General features: G+C 31.5%; 1 protein-coding gene across 2 annotated transcripts in view; it reads left to right on the top strand.

The window, feature by feature from the left end:
• LOC127709113 (prostaglandin reductase-3-like) overlaps nucleotides 1–23,807 on the top strand; it is a 37,426-nt gene that overhangs the window by 1,827 nt on the left and 11,792 nt on the right. The window contains exons 1-6 of one of the 2 annotated variants that reach the window (XM_052214465.1): nucleotides 1,459–1,584; nucleotides 12,605–12,756; nucleotides 14,349–14,436; nucleotides 15,878–15,973; nucleotides 19,693–19,791; nucleotides 21,368–21,407. In XM_052214465.1, coding sequence (XP_052070425.1) covers nucleotides 12,626–12,756; nucleotides 14,349–14,436; nucleotides 15,878–15,973; nucleotides 19,693–19,791; nucleotides 21,368–21,407 — 454 coding nt within the window. In that variant the 5' untranslated portion in view covers nucleotides 1,459–1,584; nucleotides 12,605–12,625. Of the gene's footprint in view, nucleotides 1–1,458; nucleotides 1,585–12,604; nucleotides 12,757–14,348; nucleotides 14,437–15,877; nucleotides 15,974–19,692; nucleotides 19,792–21,367; nucleotides 21,408–23,807 lie in introns of those variants that run through there. The other variant, XM_052214463.1, reaches the window with a different exon arrangement.

Below are 23,807 nucleotides of genomic sequence, written 5' to 3'. Positions count from 1 at the left end.
TTTGTCACCGAATTCCTTTTTGGGTACACATTAGTTACAGTAGTTTTCTTGATTTAAAATTATCAAAAACGTCAAAATGCACAATGTTACATGTAAAGCAACAATATGTCAAAAGTAAAATCACAAAAATACCGAACCCCGAGGAAAATTCAAAAAACGGAAAGTCCCTTATCAAACGGCAAAACCAAAAGCCCAAACACATCAAACGAATGAATAACAACTGTCATATTCCTGACTTGGTACAGGCATTTTCTAATGTAAAAAATGGTGGATTTAACCTGGTTTTATAGCTAGCTAAACCTCTCACATGTATGACAGTCGCATTAAATTCCATTATCTTGACAACGATGTGTGAACAAAACAATTTTCACTACCAACACGGTAACAGTTAATACAGTTAATGGTTCATGTATTGTACATGTATAAAAAAGAAATATTAACAACTGTTTTTAAGAGATTGGTTATGATTTTTTGTCTGAGTCAGAATTTGTTTTTTTTAGTTTTTCGACGCTTTCAATCAAATTATTTTTATCAAAATTTAACACTATAAGGTATGGTTTAAATCTGGATTTCGAATAATTTTTTTGTCATCTGCTTGTCATCAAATTGGGGATCAGAATATTTGTTAGAAAAAAACCATTCACCCCCCCCCCCCCTTTTTTTTGACCGTAGTTTTCTGAAAATTCGTGACATGACATGAAAAAATCCTTAAAGTAACAGTTATGGTATCAGTCATATTGTATGTAACAGATGGTCGAAAATTGACGATACTAAATAGCCTTACACATATGAAAATAAGTACTAGTATACCAAATGGCTAGATTTCGTAAGTTTAATGTTTTTTTTATCTCGATGAACTGTTAATGACTTATAATTTCAACTAAAAGATACAATCTTACACATAAATATTGAAGTTGGCGAATGTGTCGTCAATGAATGTTAGGATATGTGCATAAGTTTTGTTTCAACGGATTAAATGACGTATAAACTAACCAAAGATATTAGGCTAGATACATATTCTCGGTCTATAGTTTGGTACAGCAGACGCGTAAAAACTGTCTCAATGTTTCATCGAACATTATTTTTTGAGCCTCAATTTCATTTGATATCGGGTTTTTAGGGTAAAATTAATAATTTGAATTTAACCGAAAGATATCAAGCAAATGAATAAATTTGTATATGCAAAACTATCTATGGAAGTTCTTTCATCAAGGATTTTCTTAAATGTCCTTGATTTACATTTTCGCGTGACTATTATTTTTCCAAACTCTATTTAAAAGACATTTTTTTGTCTCTTTAGTTATTTATAATTTGGTTAATTGTTCGTCAAAAACCCAAAATGTGATTGAAACTTTTAACTTCTAAACTTCCCTTTGACCTCCTCATCACACGATCCTTGATTTTATTTGTTGACGAGTTTATATCATTTTTCTTTCCAGTCTAATTACAGTCGTTTAAATAAAATGTAATGCACATAGGTGAACAAAATATATTTCAAAAACCTTAGGTAGACTGCAACATGTGTATGTATGTATACTGAGATTTGTAAATAAGATAAGGGGCTTATCTCGTTCGACTTAACAGGTAGTACATATATTTCTTTCTTATTTACCTCTATTCAGTATAATCTTTTTTATATGAATTTGGTGAATTTTTAATTTGTGCATAGTTTATTACAGTCTACTTTTAAAATTAACAAACTATTTTCTACTATTATGAAGTAAGCATAATCAATTGAAGCTATAAAGCAATGACACACATTTTTTCAACTTCCTTTGTCTCAACATGCTTAAGGACAAATTGTTAAATATAAAAATAAGGAGATGTATATTATATGAGTTATAAATAATAATATAAATAAAAGTCAAAATATTTCCTGTTTAGATAGTTTAGATAATTTATTCAAATTTATGAAAGCGGTATGGTAACTTAATTCTGTAATATCGTATCACTTAGTAAAATTAGAAACTATGATAATTGAGGAAAAGCTACAATCATGGTGTTTTCAAGAAGCTAAACATATACAATAAATAAATGTTTTAACTTAAACATTTTCAAAGAATACAAATTGCAATATGTTGATTATTCATGCTTGTACATCCGAAAGCAATGCGAGGTTACCTCTATCTGACGGACATTTCTTTATCCTACATATTTTCTAAAAAGAACTAAAATCCACCACAATCTATTTAAAATTGCAGTTATGCATTCACTAATATAATTCATAATTTTATAAGAATGTATAAACTTAGGTTTTTATAACAATAGATATTTTTAAGTATAATTTATCATGATACAGCTAAACCCTTAAAGTCAAAATATCGAGCATGGGTAAGGGAGCTACCATTTGATTTTTATGGGGGGGGGGGGGGGGGGTAAAAACTTTCTCAATGTTTCATCGAAAATTATTTTTTGAGCCACAATTTCATTTGATATCAGGTTTTATAGGGTAAAATTAATAAATTGGATTAACCGAAGGATATCAAGCAAATGAATTAAATTTTTCTTTATGTCATTTCTATACAGTTTCGGATGACTATAATTTTTCCAAACTATCAAAAAGACAGTTTTTTGTCTCTTTAGTTATTTATACATTTTGGTTAATTGTTCGTTAAAAACCCGAAATGTAATTGAAACTTTAACGCACGCTAATCATTTACCTTATATTGAATTTAAGTAAATAAGATAATATACAGGTAAATGGACTTTTAGAAAATTGCCCTCCTTTGAAATAAATTCAGGCAAAAATGCGTTTTTGATTTGTCCACACGAAAAGGGAATGTACGCAAATATACTCGGACCAATTGGCCATACCTTTTTTATGAACTTTAAACCTTTCTTTGACCCCCTCCCTTCCAATTGTTTTAAGCCCCCTTAAATGATTTCCCTTTTACTAGTTGATTCATGACAAGATTAGAATTTCTGTGTATTCTGGATATGATAATGGGACCCTGCATCCGCTTCTCTACCGACAGTGTTACAGTTCCTCAAATTTCTTGCAATAGAGTACCCCCGGAATTATTCACTCTAGACATTTTTTAGATGAAACTATAATTTTGCCAAAATCTGTTGAAATCGCGGTTTTGTTGTCTCTTTTATTATCTATAATGTAGTCAATTGTTCGGAAAAAAGCCAAAATGATATTGAAACTTCTAAGCACGCTTATCATTTATTTTACTGTAAATTTTAGTAAATAAAAATGGACTTTCAGAAAGTTGACTTGTTGTGAAATAAATTCAGGATAATTGGCGTTTTTAATTTGTCACCGAATTTCTTTTTGGGTACACATTAGTTACAGTAGTTTTCTTGATTTAAAATTATCAAAAACGTCAAAATGCACAATGTTACATGTAAAGCAACAATATCTCAAAAGTAAAATCACAAAAATACCAAACCCCGAGGAAAATTCAAAACGGAAAGTCCCTAATCAAACGGCAAATCCAAAAGCCCAAACACATCAAACGAATGGATAACAACTGTCATATTCCTGACTTGGTACAGGCATTTTCTTATGTAGAAAATGGTGTATTAAACCTGGTTTTATAGCTAGCTAAAACTCTCACTTGTATGACAGTCGCATTAAATTCCATTATATTGACAACGATGTGTGAACAAAACAATTTTCAATACCAACACGGTAACAGTTAATACAGTTAATGTATTGTTTAAAACAGAAATTTAAGTAACAACAACATATTAACAACTGTTTTTTAAGAGATTGATTTTAAAGAAAATCTATTATAATTGGTTTTAGGCTATTGGATGATTTTAAAACAATTTGAAGAACGTTATTAGTCGATTTTAAATGCTTAATATACAAATGCACATCTGTTGTTGAGAGAAATTTACTAAAATTTCAGAAATAAAATATTTTTTTGTTTACTTATACTTTAAGTGAGCAACCATTTAACTACAAGGGGGAGGGGTGGGGGTGGAAAGGGGGGGGCAGAGAGTTATGATTTTTTGTCTGAGTCAGATTTTTTTTAACCTTTTCGACGCTAGCAATCAAATTATTTTTATCAAAATTTAACACTATGAGGTATGGGTAAAATCTGGATTTCGAATACTTTTTTTGTCATCTGCTTGTCATCAAATTGGGGATCAGAATAATTTTTAGGAAAAAACCAGGTGAAAAGCATATATTTTAAAAACATTAGGTAGACTGTGCAACGGGTGTATGCATGTGTACTGAGATTTGTAAATAAGAGAAGGGGCGTATCTCGTTCGACTTAAAATGTAGTACATATATTTCTTTCTTATTTACCTCTATTCAGTATAATCTATTTTAACAATAAATAAATGTTTTAACTTATACATTTTCAAAGAATACAAATTGCAATGCAGTTTCATATATAGCATTTTTTTAAACGTGCATATTATATTTATTGATGTCTTTAGATGGCATGTCGGTAACTGCTAGTACTCCTTTGTTAATTTATGTTAATCATTGTCATTTTGTTTAGTTTCTTTTGTTACCTATTCTAACATCCGACTCGGACTTCTTTTAAACTGATCTTTACTGTGCGTATTGCTGTGTGTTTGTTTATTCCATAATGAATTAGCTAGAGGTAAAAGGGAGGGTTGAGATCTCACAAACCCTGCCGCATATTTGCGCCTGTCCAAATGCAGGTTCCTCTAGCCTTTGTTAGTCTTGTGTGATTTTTTAATTTTGGTTCATTTATTTAGTGTTTAGTGTGGCGTCCATTTCGCTGAACTAGTATACATTATTAAATTGTTTAGGGCCAACTGAAGCCCGACTTCGGTTGCGGGATTTTTTCGCCTTTGTATAAAATTAATTTGTAAACTTTTTTGAACTCTACAATGGCAATCTGACTACAATTGGACCCTCAAGAATGTGGAAAATGAAAATTTATTTGGCCTTCAATGCCTCAACTCTTTTAATGTGGGTATGCACTTTGTCAACTACCATAAATTTCCAATAAATGTTCTGCATAAAACCCTATGGGAAAGCACATTGACATAATTTTCTAAACGTTTATTGGAACCCAATGACATGGTATAGTGTTGTAACCTGTAATGTGAAGATGTGAATGAAATTGCGGAGATTGCGGGTTGGAACTTCTGTTGGGTTTAACCAAAGATTTAAAAATTGGTTATTGCTGCTTCTCTGCAAGTAAGCGGCATTATTAAGTAAAAGCAGAGACTGGTTGGCTCGGAGTCAAAATAATTAATCCGTGTAGGATGACATGTCTTCCTGCGAATTGTTACATCGTGAACTAGCACGTCCGGCTCAGCGTGTCGGTCTTATACAAAGCAGCCCCGCCAGGGTTAATAATTCATATAACAATAACATGTTCTCGTCCTGAATATGCATTTAATTTGCCGCTAGACACTAAAAATCCATCCATCATTACCATCTCAGGCAGAACCTTGCGTAAAAGAGTGCTGTTGCGTTCGTATAATGGTATAACATTATCGTCGTCGTCCGAAGACATTTGGGTTCCAGACAATAACTTGAGTATACATGTAAGTTTATGAATCTTTATGAAATTGTGCAACAAGGTTTCATGCCACAAAAAGAAGGTTGGGATTGATTTTGATGGTTATTGTCCTAACTGTATAGAAATAAAGGGCCAAAAACAAGAATTTTTCTTGTTCCAGGACAATAACTTGTGTATAAGTGTAAGGATCTCTATGAAATTGTACCACGAGGTTACATACCTCAAAAAGAATGTTGTGGTTGATTTTGAGGGTTATGGCCAAAAACGTTCAAGAATTATGGACCAAAAAACGGAAAAAAACTAGAATTTTCTGGTTTCCGGACAGTAAATTAATTATAAGTCTACAATGAATCGTTTTAGGAAGAAAGGCCCAAAATACTTGTCTAATACTTTGCATACTTTGCTTATTTCTTAACCAATTTCGATGGGGTTTAATTCAAAGCCTTGTATTCATAGGGTTCTTTGATATGCAGAATCTAACCTTGTATTTATTTCCTTACTTTTGGGCCCGTTTTCAATTTGGTCCACATTAAGGTCTACAGGGTCCGTAATTAAACTTAGTTTGATTTTAACAAAAATTGAATTCAAGGATTTTTTTAACTGCTTAATCTACGCATGTATTTATATGTTGGGTATTGGATCATAATAGGTAAATATCCAATTTCATTTTTTTAAGTTCTTGGACCACATTCATTCTATGTCGGAAACCTATGATATGTCAAATATTTAATCACAATCCAAATTCAGAGCTGTATTGCACAATTTATAGAAATTGTAAGTAGATTCATAGTTGAAAGTAGATACAGCATAAAATTCTAATTTTATAGAAGAAATAATGTATAAATATAGTTTGAAATCTACTGTTCAATATTAGATTTTTGAAAAATAACCAAAGGTAAGTTTTATAGATTTTTTTTGAAGATATTGTATTAATGATGAATGATATTTTGTAAATTGTTTTTTTTTCATTTCTTTTGTTAATATTTTTAAGAACTTGTTGGTAGGTTTGTTTTTTATTTTGTATAAATTAATTTTCAGAATATATATGCTATATATGTATTTTTATTTTTTAAGCTAACCTGTTGACAAACTTAGCAGATATTGTCCATTGATAAATAGATTACATTCTTGGTACTGAATCTAACTTGTACAAATGTTTTTTTTTTATTTTGGATATTGAACTACATTCTTCATGTGTCTGTCCCATGTCAGGAGTCTGTAGTTTAGTGGTTGTCGTTGGTTCATGCCTGTCATATTTGTTTTTCGTTAATGGTTTTGTTATAAATGAGGCCGTTAGTTTAATCAATTGAAATATTTCATATTTTTCATGTCGGGGCCTTTTATAGCCGACTATACGGTATGGGTTTTACTCATTGTTGAAGGCCGTACGTTGACCTATAGTTGTTGATTTCTATGTCATGTTGTCTCTTGTGGAGAGTTGTCTCATTGGCAATCATACTACATCTTCTTATTTTTTATATTAACAATAATTTTGAAGTTTTTTTTTATTTAGCAAAAATGATTAAATTTATATCTGAAAGACGGGACATGTTACCTATACTTTCCCCATAACTTTGGTTGTGTCCATTTTATTCATTTCTCAAATTTCTAACAGATACCGAAATGACAATTTTAAGGCACGTTTAGTAAATATTTAGAAATCCCACTTAATATTGAAAAAACCTCAAAGGTTAGTCGCCATTAGCGTTATTACGCAACTAAGACGAGGTCCATATACGCTTCCGTATATACTTGCTCTCGATATGTTCTTAACACTTATCTACTGTACAAAAAGAACGTATTAAATAATTGTAAATAACTGTGACGATTTTTATACAGATTTACAGATGTTTAAAAAAAGGCCATCAGTGTGTATTAGGGGAGGGTTGAGATCTTACAAAACATGTTTAACCCCGCCGCATTTTTGCTTGCGCCTGTCCAAAGTCTGAAGCCTCTGGGCTTTGTTAGTCTTGTATGTTTTTTTAATTTTAGTTCATTTATATGTTTTGGAGTTAAGTGTGACGTCCATTTTCATTGAACTAGTACAGTATTTGTTTAGGGGACAGCTGAAGCCCGCCTCCGAGTGTGGGATTTTATCGCTGTATTGAAGACCCATCGGTGGCCTTCAGCTGTTTTCTGCTCTTTGGTCGGATTTTTGTCTCTTTGACACATTCCCCATTTCCATTCTCAATTTTATTATGAGTTTGAATATCCCTTTGGTATTTTTCGCCTATCTTTTCAGGTTTATATTCATAAAGGTATTTAATAACTAGCAGTAAGCACACAAAACTCACTGCCAGTATAAAATTGTGATTTGAGGTTTAGTCGGTTTCGTGCAGTGCCACAACCATTATTGTTAATCGTATAGGTCATTGCTGCAACATTAAAGTTTTAATCTATGCTGAATGCACTGAGTTTGCATCCTTGTAATGTACCAGGTGTATTTAGAGTGAAATTTTTGGACAGTTGACTTCAGGTTGAAGTCAGTTTTATGGTTATTGACCTATGCCAATAACCCGAAAACTAATTTCAACCATCAACTAAGTATCAATATTGATTTACTCATAGGGTCTTTGCATCGGAAATAAACACATTTATTCTGAAACCAGTTGTTGGCATGATACGGGTTATGTTCTTATATATTTTATGACGGTATGATACTAAACCCCTAACAGGAGGGAGTGTGCTTTATTTTCTGATTTTAATATGATGAAGACATAATCTTTCAATCAGTTTAATTGAGGTCTGAAGTTGGCAAGCTGATGCAACAGGTTGGTGTTGAGGTGTTGTCAGTAGTAAAAAGAATTTACCATAGATAGATAGAATTGTTGCTTGTTCATATAGTCACCAATACATCCGGCATTTACAATGCAGGAATTTTTAAGAAATGATGTCAATGAACGAACGTTACTATCCCATGATATCTTTGTAACGTATTTATCATTAGGAAATGTTCTGAAACTTGGTAGCATACAATAAAACGAAATGAAAATGAATTAAAAATAAATATATAATATATAAATCCAGCTTAATAATTTATCTTTAAAGGGACATTAGCTACGAACTAGACAATTGATTTAAATAAGATTGTTTTGTTTCAACCATTTATAGAAGCGGAATATAGATATAATATTTCGCTATTGGCAATCAGTTTGGTTCAATTTTGTGATAATGAGGTAAAAAAAAACACATCGCTCATGTATTATTGGCTTGCAAATCAACGATTCAACTCATTTGAATCCGTATTCTTGCAACCTCTAACTTGACCTTAAGTAAAGAAAGTTTCGAATGTGTTCAGCATGTGGTTCATTCATTAACACAAAAAGAATGTCAACATTGAAAAGTGGAACAATAGAGACACCAGGAATAACCATTTCGTTGAATGATCCGGTCCACAAAATTATTCTTATATAGGTAAAACGATGATATACACATATTGTTAATAAAAAATATGAAATCAAACAGATCTTGAAATATTTTCATTATACGACAGCACGTGCTTGTCTGTTTATTTATTTTTATGTAAATATCGGGTTATGACCGTCGGCAGTCTTCGGAGGTTATCTCGATGGATAACTGGATGATGTCTAGTCTAAAATACATATGAAATGCTGATACATTAGAACGAATCAATCGCATTGGTAATAGTTTCTTTTGAACCTTTGTAATTTGAATGAAAATACGTTTCAGTATGTTATCCCTTGAAATTTGTAGTGTAATACATTTTTGTAGAAAGTCTAGAAAGTATCGTAAATACGTCACTTTATCATTGTATTTAACTATTGTTAAGAAGACGAACGTAAAAAAAGTGATATCGATATTATTTATAAAAACACATGTCAAAAAACTGACTTTCGTTCAAACCAGTTTTATTGCAACACATAAATTATATATTATTTGTCGTTTTATAGGATAACTATATATATACATATTACTATAATAAATAAGATTATGTGGCAATATTGCATTTACAGACCAATGACAAAAAAGTGAACAAGTACAGGTCACCGTACAGCCTTCAACATGAGCAAACACCAATATTTCTACTAGTGGATCGTTTATCAACAGTGTACATATAACTACATTTTGTTTTTCATTTTATATGGGTTTTTACATAGTTACAAACTTAAAATACATGGTTATGTTGGTGGTGTTTTGCATCAGTTAAATATATGAGAAATTAATAAAAAAAATATAGCAAATACCTTGAATTAATAATTAACATTATTCAAAGTGATTCTTGTAGATTTTTGGTCAGACAAAAAAAAATTGTCCAGCGCATTGATATAAGCAAGGAGTATATTTTAGTGAAATAAAATTTGAATTAATAAATTAAGATTGTGGCCATAATTTATAAGATGTAAAATATCTAATTCTATGAAGTTCGAATCCCGTTGAGGAGATACATCCCGGTAACGCAAATTTGCAGATCAAACAATTTTGGGTTAAATTTGAGATTCATTTCAACTGATTTCCGATATATATATTCTATAAAAAGGACCAACCAGCAAATTTAATATGTACCGGATCGTCTAGAAGAGACGATACTGCGCAGATAAGGAAATACTATACAAGTATAAAGATTTGCGCAACAGAACTAATATAAGATGGTAATATACGAAGATGTTGTTATAAAATCGTGTTGACAAATATTTCGGCTAAACAAATAGTCTTCGTCAGTGTCAATAATTTTAACAATACTGTCATATATATATAAACAGTCTAAATTGAAAACAACGTTCAAACCTATGATTGCGTTGGATAAAAACTGCAATTTTTATACGCGTGCATGCAAAACAAATTTCTTGGTAGAGGGGTGTAAAAACAGCACAAACAACATTTTCCAAAAGACCAAAAAAGTGAAAAAGTATATTTTAACAAAACGCATTTGACTAGCAGGTCGAACAACGGATGTTCTTAAAACCTGCTGACTGTCATTGGCGATTGCCAAATAAACGGGTCACCAGATGTAACAAAACGGATCTTAACTATTAATTTAATCCCAAATAGAAAACAATAAACACATATATATATATATATTAGTCAAATGCGTTTTGTTAAAATATACTTTTTCACTTTTTTGGTCTTTTGGAAAATGTTGTTTGTGCTGTATTTAGACCCCTCTAACAAGACATTTGTTTTGCATGCACACGTATAAAAATTGCGGTTTTTATCCAACGCAATCATAGGTTTGAACGTTGTTTTCAATTTAGACTTGTTTATATTTTTTCGTTTGGGCTTGTATTATATTTGCCTTCGGGTTTATATGATCCGTTCATCCTATTTTGACTCCTCAAAATTCAAGAGTCTATCCCAAATAGAGGTAAATTATATGGCCTTCCAATAACCGTTTTGATTCCTAACATCACTGAAGAGACATTAATTGTCGAAATCCGGATATGGTGTACAAAAAATATTTGCACCTTTGTTTGCGGTATACCATCTTTGCCGCAAGTTTATTGTTTTCTGTTTGGTAGTAAATTTAAAGTTAAGATCCATTTATTACACCTTGTGGTCCGTTTATTTGGCAATCGCCAATGGCAGTCAGCAGGATTCAAGAACATTTGTTGTTCGACCTGTTAGTCAAATGCGTTTTGTTAAAAATATATACAAGTCTAAATTGAAAACAACGTTCAAACCTATGATTGCGTTGGATAAAAACCGCAATTTTTATACGTGTGCATGCAAAACAAATTTCTTGTTAGAGGGGTCTAAATACAGCACAAACAACATTTTCCAAAAGACCAAAAAAGTGAAAAAGTATATTTTAACAAAACGCATTTGACTAGCAGGTCGAACAACGGATGTTCTTAAACCGTGCTGACTGCCATGGCGATTGCCAAATAAACGGATCACAGATGTAACAAAATGGATCTTAATTTTAATCTAATACCAAATAGAAAACAAAAAACTTGCGGAAAAGATGGTATACCGCAAACATGAGGTGCAAAAATTTGTACACCATATCCGGATTTCGACAATTAATGTCTCTTCAGTGATATATATATATACGATTAAAAGGCATGTACGATCAGCTGCACAAATTTTTTAACAACATCCGAGTTTACCTAGATGGCTACACGCGCCTGATATATATATATATATATATTTATAAAGAAGCCTATAAAAAGGACCAACCAGCAAATTTAACATAAACCGGATCGTCTAGAACAGGCGAAACTGCGCAGATTATGACACATTATAAAAATCTTAAAATTTCCGCAACAGTACTAGTATCTTAAGATGGGAATATTCGAAGATGATGTTATAAAATCGTGTTGACAAATATTTCGGCTTAACAAATTTAGCCTTCGTCAGTGTTAATAATTTTTATCAACCTAAAACAACACTTGACACATGTGTGTTTTTGTTTCAAAAAGTTTGAATGTACAATTATTAGATAAATATTATTTATTTTCTTTTTAATGATGTATCAGGTTTAATCCATCATTTTCTACATAAGGAAAATGCCTGTACCAAGTTAGGAATATGACAGTTGTGTTCCATGCACTCGTTTGATGTGTTTGAGCTTTTGATTTTTCCATTTGATAAATGACTTTCCATTTTGAATTTTCCTTGCAGTTCGGAATTTTTGTTATTTTACTTTTTAGAGAATATATTAGAAGTAATGGATCTGTAGGCGATAATCAACGCACAACGCTAGTTAATTCTCTAGTTTAACACAATTCTTGTAAAAAGACTCTCTATTTTACGTTTTGACAATAAATCAAGGGAATTACATAAAGATAATTTCATATTACGTCTATTTTATTCTTTAATAGTTGAAACTGATTGTATCAACACTGTTCACATCTATATAGTTACAGGTTGATTCTGCAATTGTTCAGAGAGTATATTCAATCATAGCGGTTTGACATTTTTGTTCGACCAAGATTAAGGCAATCATTAGATATTATACAACCAAAATAACTTATTTGAACGTGAAGAATCAATTGTACATTAGTCTTGTATGTATGAATATATTAATGCTTCAATGTCAAACTCGTCGATAGCTGCAATCGTATAGTCGTTGGTAACGAAAGTCAGAACGGTAATTATCAATGATACTGAGTTCGAACCTTGTTTCTTGAACGTTTTTCCCCCTATTTTTCTTCTTGTTGTTACACTTTTTTCCATTTTAGGAAGCACTAAACATAGGTAGCATGGCGAACTTACCAAGTACTTACAAAAAGATTGTTGCTGTCAAGTTTGGGACAAATTTTCGGGATGTGACTAAAGTAGTTGATGCGCCCATGCCAGTTCCAGAAGAAGGTCAAGTCCTTGTTAAAAATAGGTAAGAAACATAAAAGATATTGCAATCACTGAATTACTATTATACTATAACATCTTATATCTAGATTCAGGCGTGTGGGTGTACTTACAATTATTTCAAAATGACATAATCTCATTTCTGTTCAAATTGTTTGTTTACTTGTATTAAGTTTTTGCTCTACGTGTCGCATTGTCAACGATATTTCAAGCTGTTAGAATAGAATAGTACAGACATACCTATATTCGTTGGTATAGAATAACGGGCTTTCCATGAACAAGTAAATAAAATAATCACGAACATCAGCTAATATCGTTTTCAATACTTACAAATGGTGCTTGCGAATTTACTTGTTTTGTAAATAAATAAAAATTCATATATGTCAGGCCTAAAAAAAAAACGGCAATTTAAACGATAACTCTCATTTATTACATTAATTATCAAAAGAAAAAGGTTGTTCTACTCCCAGGCATAAATTGCCTTAGCCGTATTTGGCACAATTTTTGGGTTTTTAATGCTTTTCAACTTCCTAATCTTTGTGCATATGTTTACTCTGATTGTTTCTTGTCACTTGCCTCATTTCTATGGATAGAGTATATCGAACATTCAGCTCTTGTGATAGTCTTCTAAGTCATTGTTTTTTTCTAAAGTTACCTAGATCTATTTTCTACAAAGATGTATTTAAAATTATAACACATGATATCTATTCTCCTCTTTGACCTTCAACTTGCTTATATTTTCATTATCATTACGTAATTTTAATAGTAGAAGTACATACTCGAGTTTAACTAACTAAAGTAATAATAACACTTAATGCATTTGGTGCGTCCGAAGCCCTTTTCTTGATATACTTTCATAAATGTATAATCCCCAAATTAAAAAAAAACAGTCTTGAAATTTGAAAGATGTATTTCTGAAGAAAAACAATCTTAATTTCTGTATTATAGAATTATCATTATGGATCTTTCTTGTCGATTTTGTTTTTATATATAAAAATAGAATAAATTGCATATGGTCACCAAATACAATGTTTTTTGTTGACGCGTCTTGCATACAAAATTTTAATCCTATTATCTATGATGAGTTTATCCATATCCATTTGATCCGAAGCTCGCATTTCATGTTCTGTACAAAGTTTAATGATGATTTAAATATTGTCTACTGTTAACGTTATTATTTTCTATCGTCCACTAGAGAAACTGTCTATAATCTGACTGGATTTCTTCTTGAACAGGACCAATAACGCGAATGTTAACTCAAATTTTATTTTAAACTTTGAACTTGCACAAAAACACTAACAAACGCAGACTTTATCTCATAACTGTTTGAAATATAAATTACAGGTGTCAAAATATGGAACAATTTTAGATTTCTTAAAACTTAAATATTATAATTTTAGTTTGAACTTTTAGATTTATGAATTGTCAAAATATAAAAACTGAAAATTAATTTTACTTTTGTTGTTATTCATATTTAAGCGTTCTAGTTATTAAAGTGTTTTGATAACCTCAACTATATATATATATATATATATGTTCCTATTTGTTTCTAAAGAATTTGATGTAAAAATTAAAGATGTGCTGGTTTATATACTAAACATGTTATTGTAATTGTAGATTTGTAGGTATAAATGCGTCAGATGTTAATTTTACTGCTGGAAAGTATGACCCCAATGCTAAGCCACCTTTTGATTGTGGATTTGAGGTAAATAATCGAACATTTAAAAGATAAGTTAAACATTTAATTATTTGAAAACAAATTGATTGAGATTTATAAGAATAATTTTAAAGCAGAGTTTGCTTCCCAACTTGTCCCTTGAAACAAAAAGATGATGATTTAATTGTCCAAAAATGTGTCTATCTATTTAAGAAATAGTTCATGCAAGCCATAGATTTGTTGGAAATTTTAATGATAACAAATCTATGGCTGGCATGGATTATTTCGATTCTAATAGGACAACCACCGTATGGTAATTTGAAAAACTGAAGCGAAGGGTATGGCTGTTCTATTTTATCCCCTGTAAGATAAAAGCTACAAATTTCAATTAATCTAAGGCTTGCATGAATTATTTCTTAAATGACCACTAGAAAAATGTGTTCAATCCTTATAATTCTTAACTCAAACATTTTTTCGTTGGCCACTATTTACTGTCAAATCCACAGTTGACATGTCGTAACTAAGGAGTGAGCCGCCATGTTGAAATCCATGAATGTGCGAATGATGCAATAGAATAGAAATGAAACAACAACTACCGCAAAACTCCATTTTAATGCGATATTATCCGAATTTAGAGGTAAACGTCACGAAATAATCTGCAGCTTTTTCATTTCAGAGTTTTCATTCGTATGACGTCATGTTTTGACATGACGTTAATGCGCCAAGATCATTTATGAATTTTCGCGAAATTTTAATTTTTTTTTTTTTAAGATCTTATGCATTAATTCTTTTTGTTATGTATTAGAATAAGAAAAACGGTAACTTCTGTAGTTTCTTTTTCTTTTTCAATTTCAATTTGAGCACAACTAAATCCACATTGTGTTTGCACATATGTTACGATACATGTGGATTTACGTGGGAGATAAATAGTAGCAGCCATTTTAAAAATATGTACATCTCTGAGTCTGCGCTAAGTATAGATATATCGAGAATTTTATCACGCTGTTGTTTACAAAGCGAAAGAAGCACGTCATATTAGAATTTAATTTAACATAATGATTCACTTGACTCAAACAAATTTCTTTGAAACAATCACGAACATAAGAAACTAACGGAGAAAAGTTTTGTGCAGTTATGTTTCATACTCGTAGTTTTTGTACATCATTTAGTTATCTTTGATCTTAGTTGGGTAGTTGTGTAATTAGCAATCGTGCATCATCTCCATATTATTGTTTCGGACAATATTAATCATATTCAGGGTTTACATCCTTGTCATTTGATTTTCGCTGGATGTTTGTCTCATTGGCAATCAAACCACATCTCCTTATTCTGATATCGAGCAATATTTATCAGATGACGGGCTTTCAGTAATGCCTTTATACTGTTTGTATATAAAGGCACTTCAATACCTTTCATGTGTTCCATACTGACCTTGAGAAATATTCTTTTTTTAATTTATCGTATAGAGTTCATCTTACTTTATTACTAGGGTCTTGGAGAAGTTATTGCCGTTGGACCGGGCACATCAATTGCAGTTGGCACACCAGTTATGTATATTGGCTATGGAGCTTTCAGTGAATACAAGGTACACATGTTAAAACCTTAATACATTTTTGGGGGCTTTTATACGCCCGTAAGGGACGTATCATGGTAAATCGTAGTCCCTCGACCGGACGGACCGTCAATCCGTCTGTCTGTCCGTATGTTATAATACTTCGTACAATTACTCAAATGCTTTGAACAATTCTCATGAAATTTTAACATACTATTCGTATACAAGAAAGAAAGCTCACTTTCTATTTTGAAAATAGTTTGGTTTGTAGCTCCAACTTTATTTATCAGACTTTTTACATATTTTTCATATAACACAGTCACACTAACTCAAGTTTTCTTTGATCAATTTACTTAAAACTTTACACTGTGGTTTGTTTTGATAAAACAAAGTTCCTTTTTGAACTTTTTGTATTTGCCGTTTCCGAGGTACGAACCGGGACTTTAACTGTCATAGTTAAGGCAATTTTTCACACATATATAGCGCTCTTACTAGAGCATACTAAGATTGGCTTACTCAAATCTTTACGCTGTTGTTGATTAAAGGAATTTTCAAACTCAATTTGATTTTTAAATTTTTCTGGTTTGTCGTTCCAGAGAGAAGGCAATTTTACATATGTTGCACACTAACTCGAGTATGCTCGGATAGATTTAATTGAAACCTTAATCAATTGTTGTAATTGCTAAAAGTAAGGTTATTTTTTATTTGAATATATTCAATGGATATGAGACCTTAACCGTCAGATTTAAGATATTTTTTTACATTCACGTACTAGTATACTTGGATCAAATTACTGCTTACTTTATACTGATGTTTGGATAAGTGAATGTGGACTCACTTTTCGATTATTAAGTCTGATATTGAATTTAGTTTCTGTTTCGCCAACGGAAAATAGTATTTATATTCTTAATTGTGGAACTTGCAAGCTGCAATATGTTGGCGAAACAGAAACTAAATTCAACATCAGACTTAATTATCACCGGTCATTTTATACCAAAGGAAGAAATTGCCAAATCACGAGACACCTCTTAAGAACAGGACATACTTTTGAAAATATCACATTTCAAATATACTGACCGACTTTAGAAACGCATCACTAGATTATTCTTTTTAATTCCCATTTTCAAATATGCAATTTTTGTTTAACAAACTTATGAACAGAAACTTCTTTCATTACTTCATTGTTTTGAAAAAAAAGGCAGTTCGAAAGTTGAATTGATTACGTCATTTTCAATGTTCAAATCATGTGGTATACACTGAAACCCTGGTTTTCCCCTTACCAAAGAACACGTCACTGTCAAAAGCAATGACTGCATGTAACAAACGCCAAAATTATTGTCAGAAAGGTCAACCAATTCTGTTCGGCATGTTTTGGGTTCTGTTTTGGACTTTCTGATTTTGCCGTTGTTCCACCCATTACAATTGGTTTTGGCAATTATGCGGTTGAAACTTTAGGGATTTAAATGTTTTTCTGCAGTCGATTGCTTGGCAGTTCAAGTTATGAAAAACATTTATGGCATGAATATGTGCACAATGGCATTCGGCAATTTGATTAGCAGTTGACGTTGCAGCCGTAAACATGTCTCGCAAATGACGTTGCCAAATCAAATTCTATTGACGTTGCATTGTCACTACATGTTGATCTGGTCATTGATGGTCTTCAACAAATCCCGTCTACCTGTATCGTTGTCGAAAGGACAGTAAAAGAGTTTCTGACGTCAAATTGTCTGGTTGCAGCACGTTCACGTTTTCCTGTTTGCAGTATTCTTATGGGCTGATTCAGTTTTTTATTCCTCAGTCTTGGCAATATGGAGATGCATCATTTTTTAACTGATGGATTAAGTGTGGCCAAGGATTGAAAGAACTGTTTCACAAGGAAAAAAAACTGAAAAAAATCTTTTACGGGTTCCAAATTTCGCTTTAAGAAATTCGTGCGACTTCAATAATCCGGTATGTCCAATAACCACAGGTAAGTCAGATGTTGATTTTTTCTAAGGAGAAAGAAGTATGGTAAGCATGAATAGTAGTTGTATGAGGATCAAATATGATTTAGTAAAAAAAATCAACAAAATGAGTGTTGCGTTTTTAAAATCAGTCAGTAGAGATCAACCAAAATTGGGACACCCAAAGTAGACAACACAGAGAGAGAGAGAGAGAGAGAGAGAGAGAGAGAGAGAGAGAGAGAGAGAGATGCATCAGCTACGTACTCTTGAATCTGATGGACTGTATGAGAAGGATGGAAAACAGTTTAATCAAAAACCAAAGGAATAAATCTTCAACTTTATAGTATTTAACTAACACAGTTATTTATTTTGAATATATTAATCACAATGTACAATAAGCTGCAAAAAAAATATTTTAAGGACAAGTACGATAAGCTACAAAAATTTCTTAACAACATCCGATTTGACCTGGATGGCTGCACGCGCCTGATGAAGCTAATTTGTTTAGCGAAATATTGCGTAAATATATAAAATATAACACTTTTTTTTTTACAGAGACAATATACTGATTTCTGATAAAAAAAAACTTCTAAATATTACATTTTTTTTTCGTACAAAAAAATCAATTGCGAAAAAGGGCGTATGATGGGCTATTTATTGATGTTTTACAATTTATTTGAGACAAAATGAATATAAAACGAAGCATGTAAATTTCCGTTTCTTTGATCTTTAATGCACATCATTGGAATCAAAGAAAAATGTAGTCAGAAATTTGACCAGAATTATTGCAATATCTTACTAGTCAATGATTACTAATTTTCTGCCACCCTTTATATTGTGTGCCGTTGGAAACCACAAGATTAATTTGTTACAAATATTGAAAAATACAATACATGCATTAGTAATATTTTAATACAAATGAACCGCATCGTAGCAGCATGCTTGCCTTGAACCGAAGGTAGTGGGTTCGACAACCGACTGAGTCAAACCAAAGACTAAAAACTCAGCGTGTCGGTCTAGTACAAAAGAAACAAAATGATCAATTTTCTCACATTAAAGGTATTGTACAGTAGAGGTTGAACATTTTGATGCCTAAAATCTTAGGTATTATCTTTCCATGCTATTCCACGCTAAAGGTGAAAGATTAACGTTTTGGGTTTGGTCGCGATAACTACAAGATTATTGAACAACATTTAAAATCATAATTTCCTATCCGAATCTAGCTGTAAAATCGGACTTCCCGAGTTAAACTATATTTGATGCGAGACATTTTCCCATCTTCTGCAGTATTCAATCTCCAAAATTGATAACAATCGTCATGCTTTCCTTTTTGAACAATGTCATTGATTATAAACAAAGGATTATATATATTGCACGATTTCTTGTAACAAGCAAGTTTACAATTACTTCTCAGGTTTAAGTGGATGACAAATATTTTCAGCCTATTTTCATTAATAAAAAGTTTTGGATGCTCGATGTACCATAAAATAGCAAGACATTTTACTTAAATGTATTGTAATATCTAGATTTTTTGTGAAAATAGGATTCCACATGAATTTTTGTTATAGTTCACGTGGTCCATGCAACACATTGTTTCTAGATTTACATTTTCGATAATAAAAAGTATTTGCATCAGGAATATAGAAGCCATAAATTGCGGAAACTGTAATACTGATTCTAAAAAGAAAGAATATTTGGAAGTGTTCATGTGATCCATGCAACTCAGGGTTTCTAGTTGACGTGTTTTCAAACTATGCATAGTGATTTGTTTTATTATCAAACAATAGAACATGTTTTATATTTTTACAGGTAGTACCAATTAACAGATTAACAAAAGTAAAGAAAATAGCTCCTGAGTATATTCCATGTCAAGTTAGTGCAGGAACGGCTGCCATCTCATTGGATAAGGTCAGTCAATAATTATAAATGAGGTAATTAACAGTAGGGTACAAGCCCTTGTTTTTTGTTTTTGTTTTGTAAAAATGCCAAATAGTTTACAATGACAAGGTATCTGGTATATTTTTATAGAAATAAGTGCCTATAAGATTTAATGTGATTTTTAGGAAGAAGGGTTACCATGGATCCCATTGATCCAATACAGACATCTACATCCTGTCGATACGGTTTACTTAAATACTTTTTTTTTCTATACATGTACAGTTCAGAGTACTCATGACCCTACATTCTGTCGTTACCGTTTATTTATATTTTGGTATTACACAAGGTAATGCGTTTCTCAGATTCTTTTTGACGTCTTTACACTAAATCCATTGGATGTGTTACTGATTGTTACTTTAGTCTGAGAAAACATGATTTATTCATCAGTTGTTTTTGGCTGTGAACTAGCTTTCAGTAACTGCGAGTACTCTTAGATCGGTGCCTAGTGTCTATTGATTTTATGTTATTTGTTTCATACCAATCTATTGAGTTAAGTCATTTGCAATTGATTTTAACCATTTGTTCTTATGTTGTGCTGTAACACTACTGTCCCAGGTTAGGGAAGATTTGAGAGCTAACAAACATGTTTACCCCGTCACATTCTTTATGTACTTGTCCCAAGTCAGGAACCTGTTATTCAGTTTTTGTTTTTCTTAAATTGAGTTATTAAATTAGGCCGTTAGTTTTCTCGTTTGAATTGCTTCATATTTTTCCATGTTTTATAGCTGACTTTACGTATCATTATGGGTTTTTCATTATTAAAGGTCTTTTATTAATTATAATTGATCACATCCACGTCATTTGAACTCTGGTGGATAGTTGTCTTATGGTTGAAGACGGTACTGCAAATTTTTCATGCAAGTCTTATACGTCATTTGGTCTCTGTTGGTCAGTTGTCTCAATGGCAATCATACCACATCTTTATATTTTTATATTTCATAAATAGGCTGTATTCCACTGAACAATTTCCATTACTTGTACCTAGCTCCATCAAACGAGCAGTAAGTGTTGGCTTACGTTGAATTTCCTTCTCTTCGTATTTAGAATGTTGATTTAAAAAAGTACTTTCGATAAACATGACACATATTTTTGTGATACTTCTAGAAGGTCTTAAATTCACTAACTTTTATTCAAAACACATCTGAAACAATCATAATTTACAACAGAAACTCTGAGTTCAACTAATTGATTTAAAATACTTAATTTATAAAGTGCAATTCCATATCATAATAAATGAACCAGCTCGATAGTATAAGGTTTTAAGCCAGTAATTAGTTATTGATATACTGCTTTAAATCCTAAATTGAGCTTTCCTTACGCTGTGATAATCTTTGCTAAATGCCGTCAATGTTTGTAAAATTTTGCCTAATTTTGATGAACAGGATTCGTTTTACCCAAAAAATGTATCACAAATCTGATATGCAAACAAGTTTACTTAAATGTGCTGCATACATCATGTAATACTTGTTTGTTTAATATATTATATTATTTAACATAAAAAAAAACATTCTTCCTACAAATGTATCAAGATTTCAAAATATTACAGCTTGCCGATTTAAAGAGTGGAGAAACGGTATTTGTTTCTGGTAAGTATATTTCTCTAGAAGCTTCTCTAGATATCGATAGATTAGAATAAGTTAAATCAGGAATATAAAATCAGTACCATTTAACAAAACGATACACGCTGCGTGCTTTATTCATATTTTGGCTAAATTAATTATCATTCTGAAAAATAGCGAGCTGCTACAATAGTAGGGCTTGATTTTGCAACAGCCATCGTCAACATTAAGTGATATCAATCTTCTTAGGTGTGGATTCATTACTCAGTTTGAACCGTTGAAATTGCTATATTACTATGACCTCGTGTATAATGAAATAACGAGTCATCAGTATCTGATTTTGATACTAACCAATTAATGAGTAAATATGCATTATGGACAGTGCATCTGTTAATTGAAGACCAAACACATACTATCTTTGGTATTTCATAAATCAATGGACCAAATAAAATAATGGTTACGGTAAAATGAGAGTTGCAGAGCTTTAACTAAAGCTTATGAAATTATGAAATTTATAAACTCAGAATTGGAGAGCTTTAACTTTAGCTTAGGAAAATTATGAATGTGCATAAATAATTCGGATTTTGCTTTGTCAAAATTATCTCCCCATTACGCCATCAAGTTTTTTCAATCGCAAAAATGGAAGCGATTGCAGGGATGACGCGCTGTCCATTTAGCTCTTGAAAACGGATACATTTATCCACATAGCATCATTACGATCCTTATATGCGAGTTGTATATTAAAAGACAAATGTATCTACTACATGTAGCTATTAAGCATCGTTTAATATACTTTATCGCCTTTAATCAACTTGAAACTACTGCCTGATCGGTTGTGAGGGGGGAATTTTCAAAAGTTCCTAAACAAAAAAAAAATCTCATTAAATGTGTCGTGGAAGAGCAGACTAAAATTTTCAGAGGTTGAACACGAATTACCCTAGATAACTTTGGAAGTTATGCATTTTTAAGATCCACTTGTAAAGTCTGTCGCCCAGTGTTTTCAGTAAAATAATGTATTCAAGCACACCAACTCTGTTGTTATGACTCATTAGAAAGGTATTTCCCTTGACCCTATTACTGTGAGTTTATAATGTTATATCAATCTGTAGCCTAAATATATAGAAATAATAGAATCTGAAGCGAGATGACGTGTCAAATTATTTTGCTTTATACGATTTTGAAATAGTCAAATCAAACACGCCTGAACATAAAAAGGTGTACACGACTTTCACTTTTCGATGAAATTATTGCCCATTTTTTTATCAGCGGAATTTATGCGTACTGTAAATTCAGAAATTATTGCGTTCATTTATTATTGCGATTTTTTTCAAAAAATGGACAAGAAAACTCTACATACAGATCTATGTTTCAGTTATCAAATGCGAGTTCTTGTTATTGCGATACTCACCTAGTCGCATTATTCGCATTAATAAAAACATCGCAATAATTTCTGAATTTACAGGATGTGTACAAAAAAGATCCACATGTAATTACACCTACTACAATTGACTGTTAAGTGAAAATGTGTCTCTAAATTAAAAGTTAAAAAAACATCTCGAAGCTCCATGCTATAACTCAAGTAAAAACATAGATGCATAAAATCCTAAATTATGAACCTATATTAATCTTTTAAAGCCCATAGAAACTTGGCCTTTTTTACCTTCTCTAATAAAGAGCTCCATTTTTTTTGTTTAATTTCAACTGTATATTGTAAATATACGCTCAGAATGCCAGTGTCACTTTCGACAGCTGTGAAATGTTGGAAATCGAAAATAAAGTAAGGTTAATTTGTTAATATCTATAACTAATGTGATTAAATTTCTTAGACACGGTTGTCTCATGTATAGATACAAAGGACACATAATAGAACATATAGAACACAGATAGAACATATAGCACATAAATAGAACATATAGCACACAGATAGAACATATAGCACACAGATAGAACATATAGCACACAGATAGAACATATAGCACATAAATAGAACATATAGCACACAGATAGAACATATAGCACACAGATAGAACATATAGCACATAAATAGAACGCATAACACATACAATGAACACATGGCACATAACCAGAACATATAGCACATAAATAAAACAGATTTTTTATCTATTTCTGCCTTTGATTTCCATTGTTAAAATTTCATCTCTTAACTTTTATAACAGTCTTTTAAATATTTGTAATAAATGAAAAAAAGTTATATAGGTAATACGTCAGACAGCAACTCAAAAACGCAAGCACACATAAATATGAAGAGTTCAACATCTGCTCTACACCAATAGACTTGTGCTTATACTATATATATACGCCAAGATCGAAATCGCCACGAGATTAGAAAAGTTGTGAATACGTTTTACAGTGCGCTGTTTTCTTAACAATCTTCTTGTGACATCATTTTAAAGTAAAACGAACAGG

Source organism: Mytilus californianus, unplaced genomic scaffold, assembly GCF_021869535.1.
Source record: "Mytilus californianus isolate M0D057914Y unplaced genomic scaffold, xbMytCali1.0.p SCAF_7, whole genome shotgun sequence".
NCBI classification, from domain to species: Eukaryota; Metazoa; Mollusca; class Bivalvia; order Mytilida; family Mytilidae; genus Mytilus; species Mytilus californianus.
Note: the sequence above shows the minus strand (reverse complement) of the source record. Positions and strands in the feature narration are given on the sequence as shown.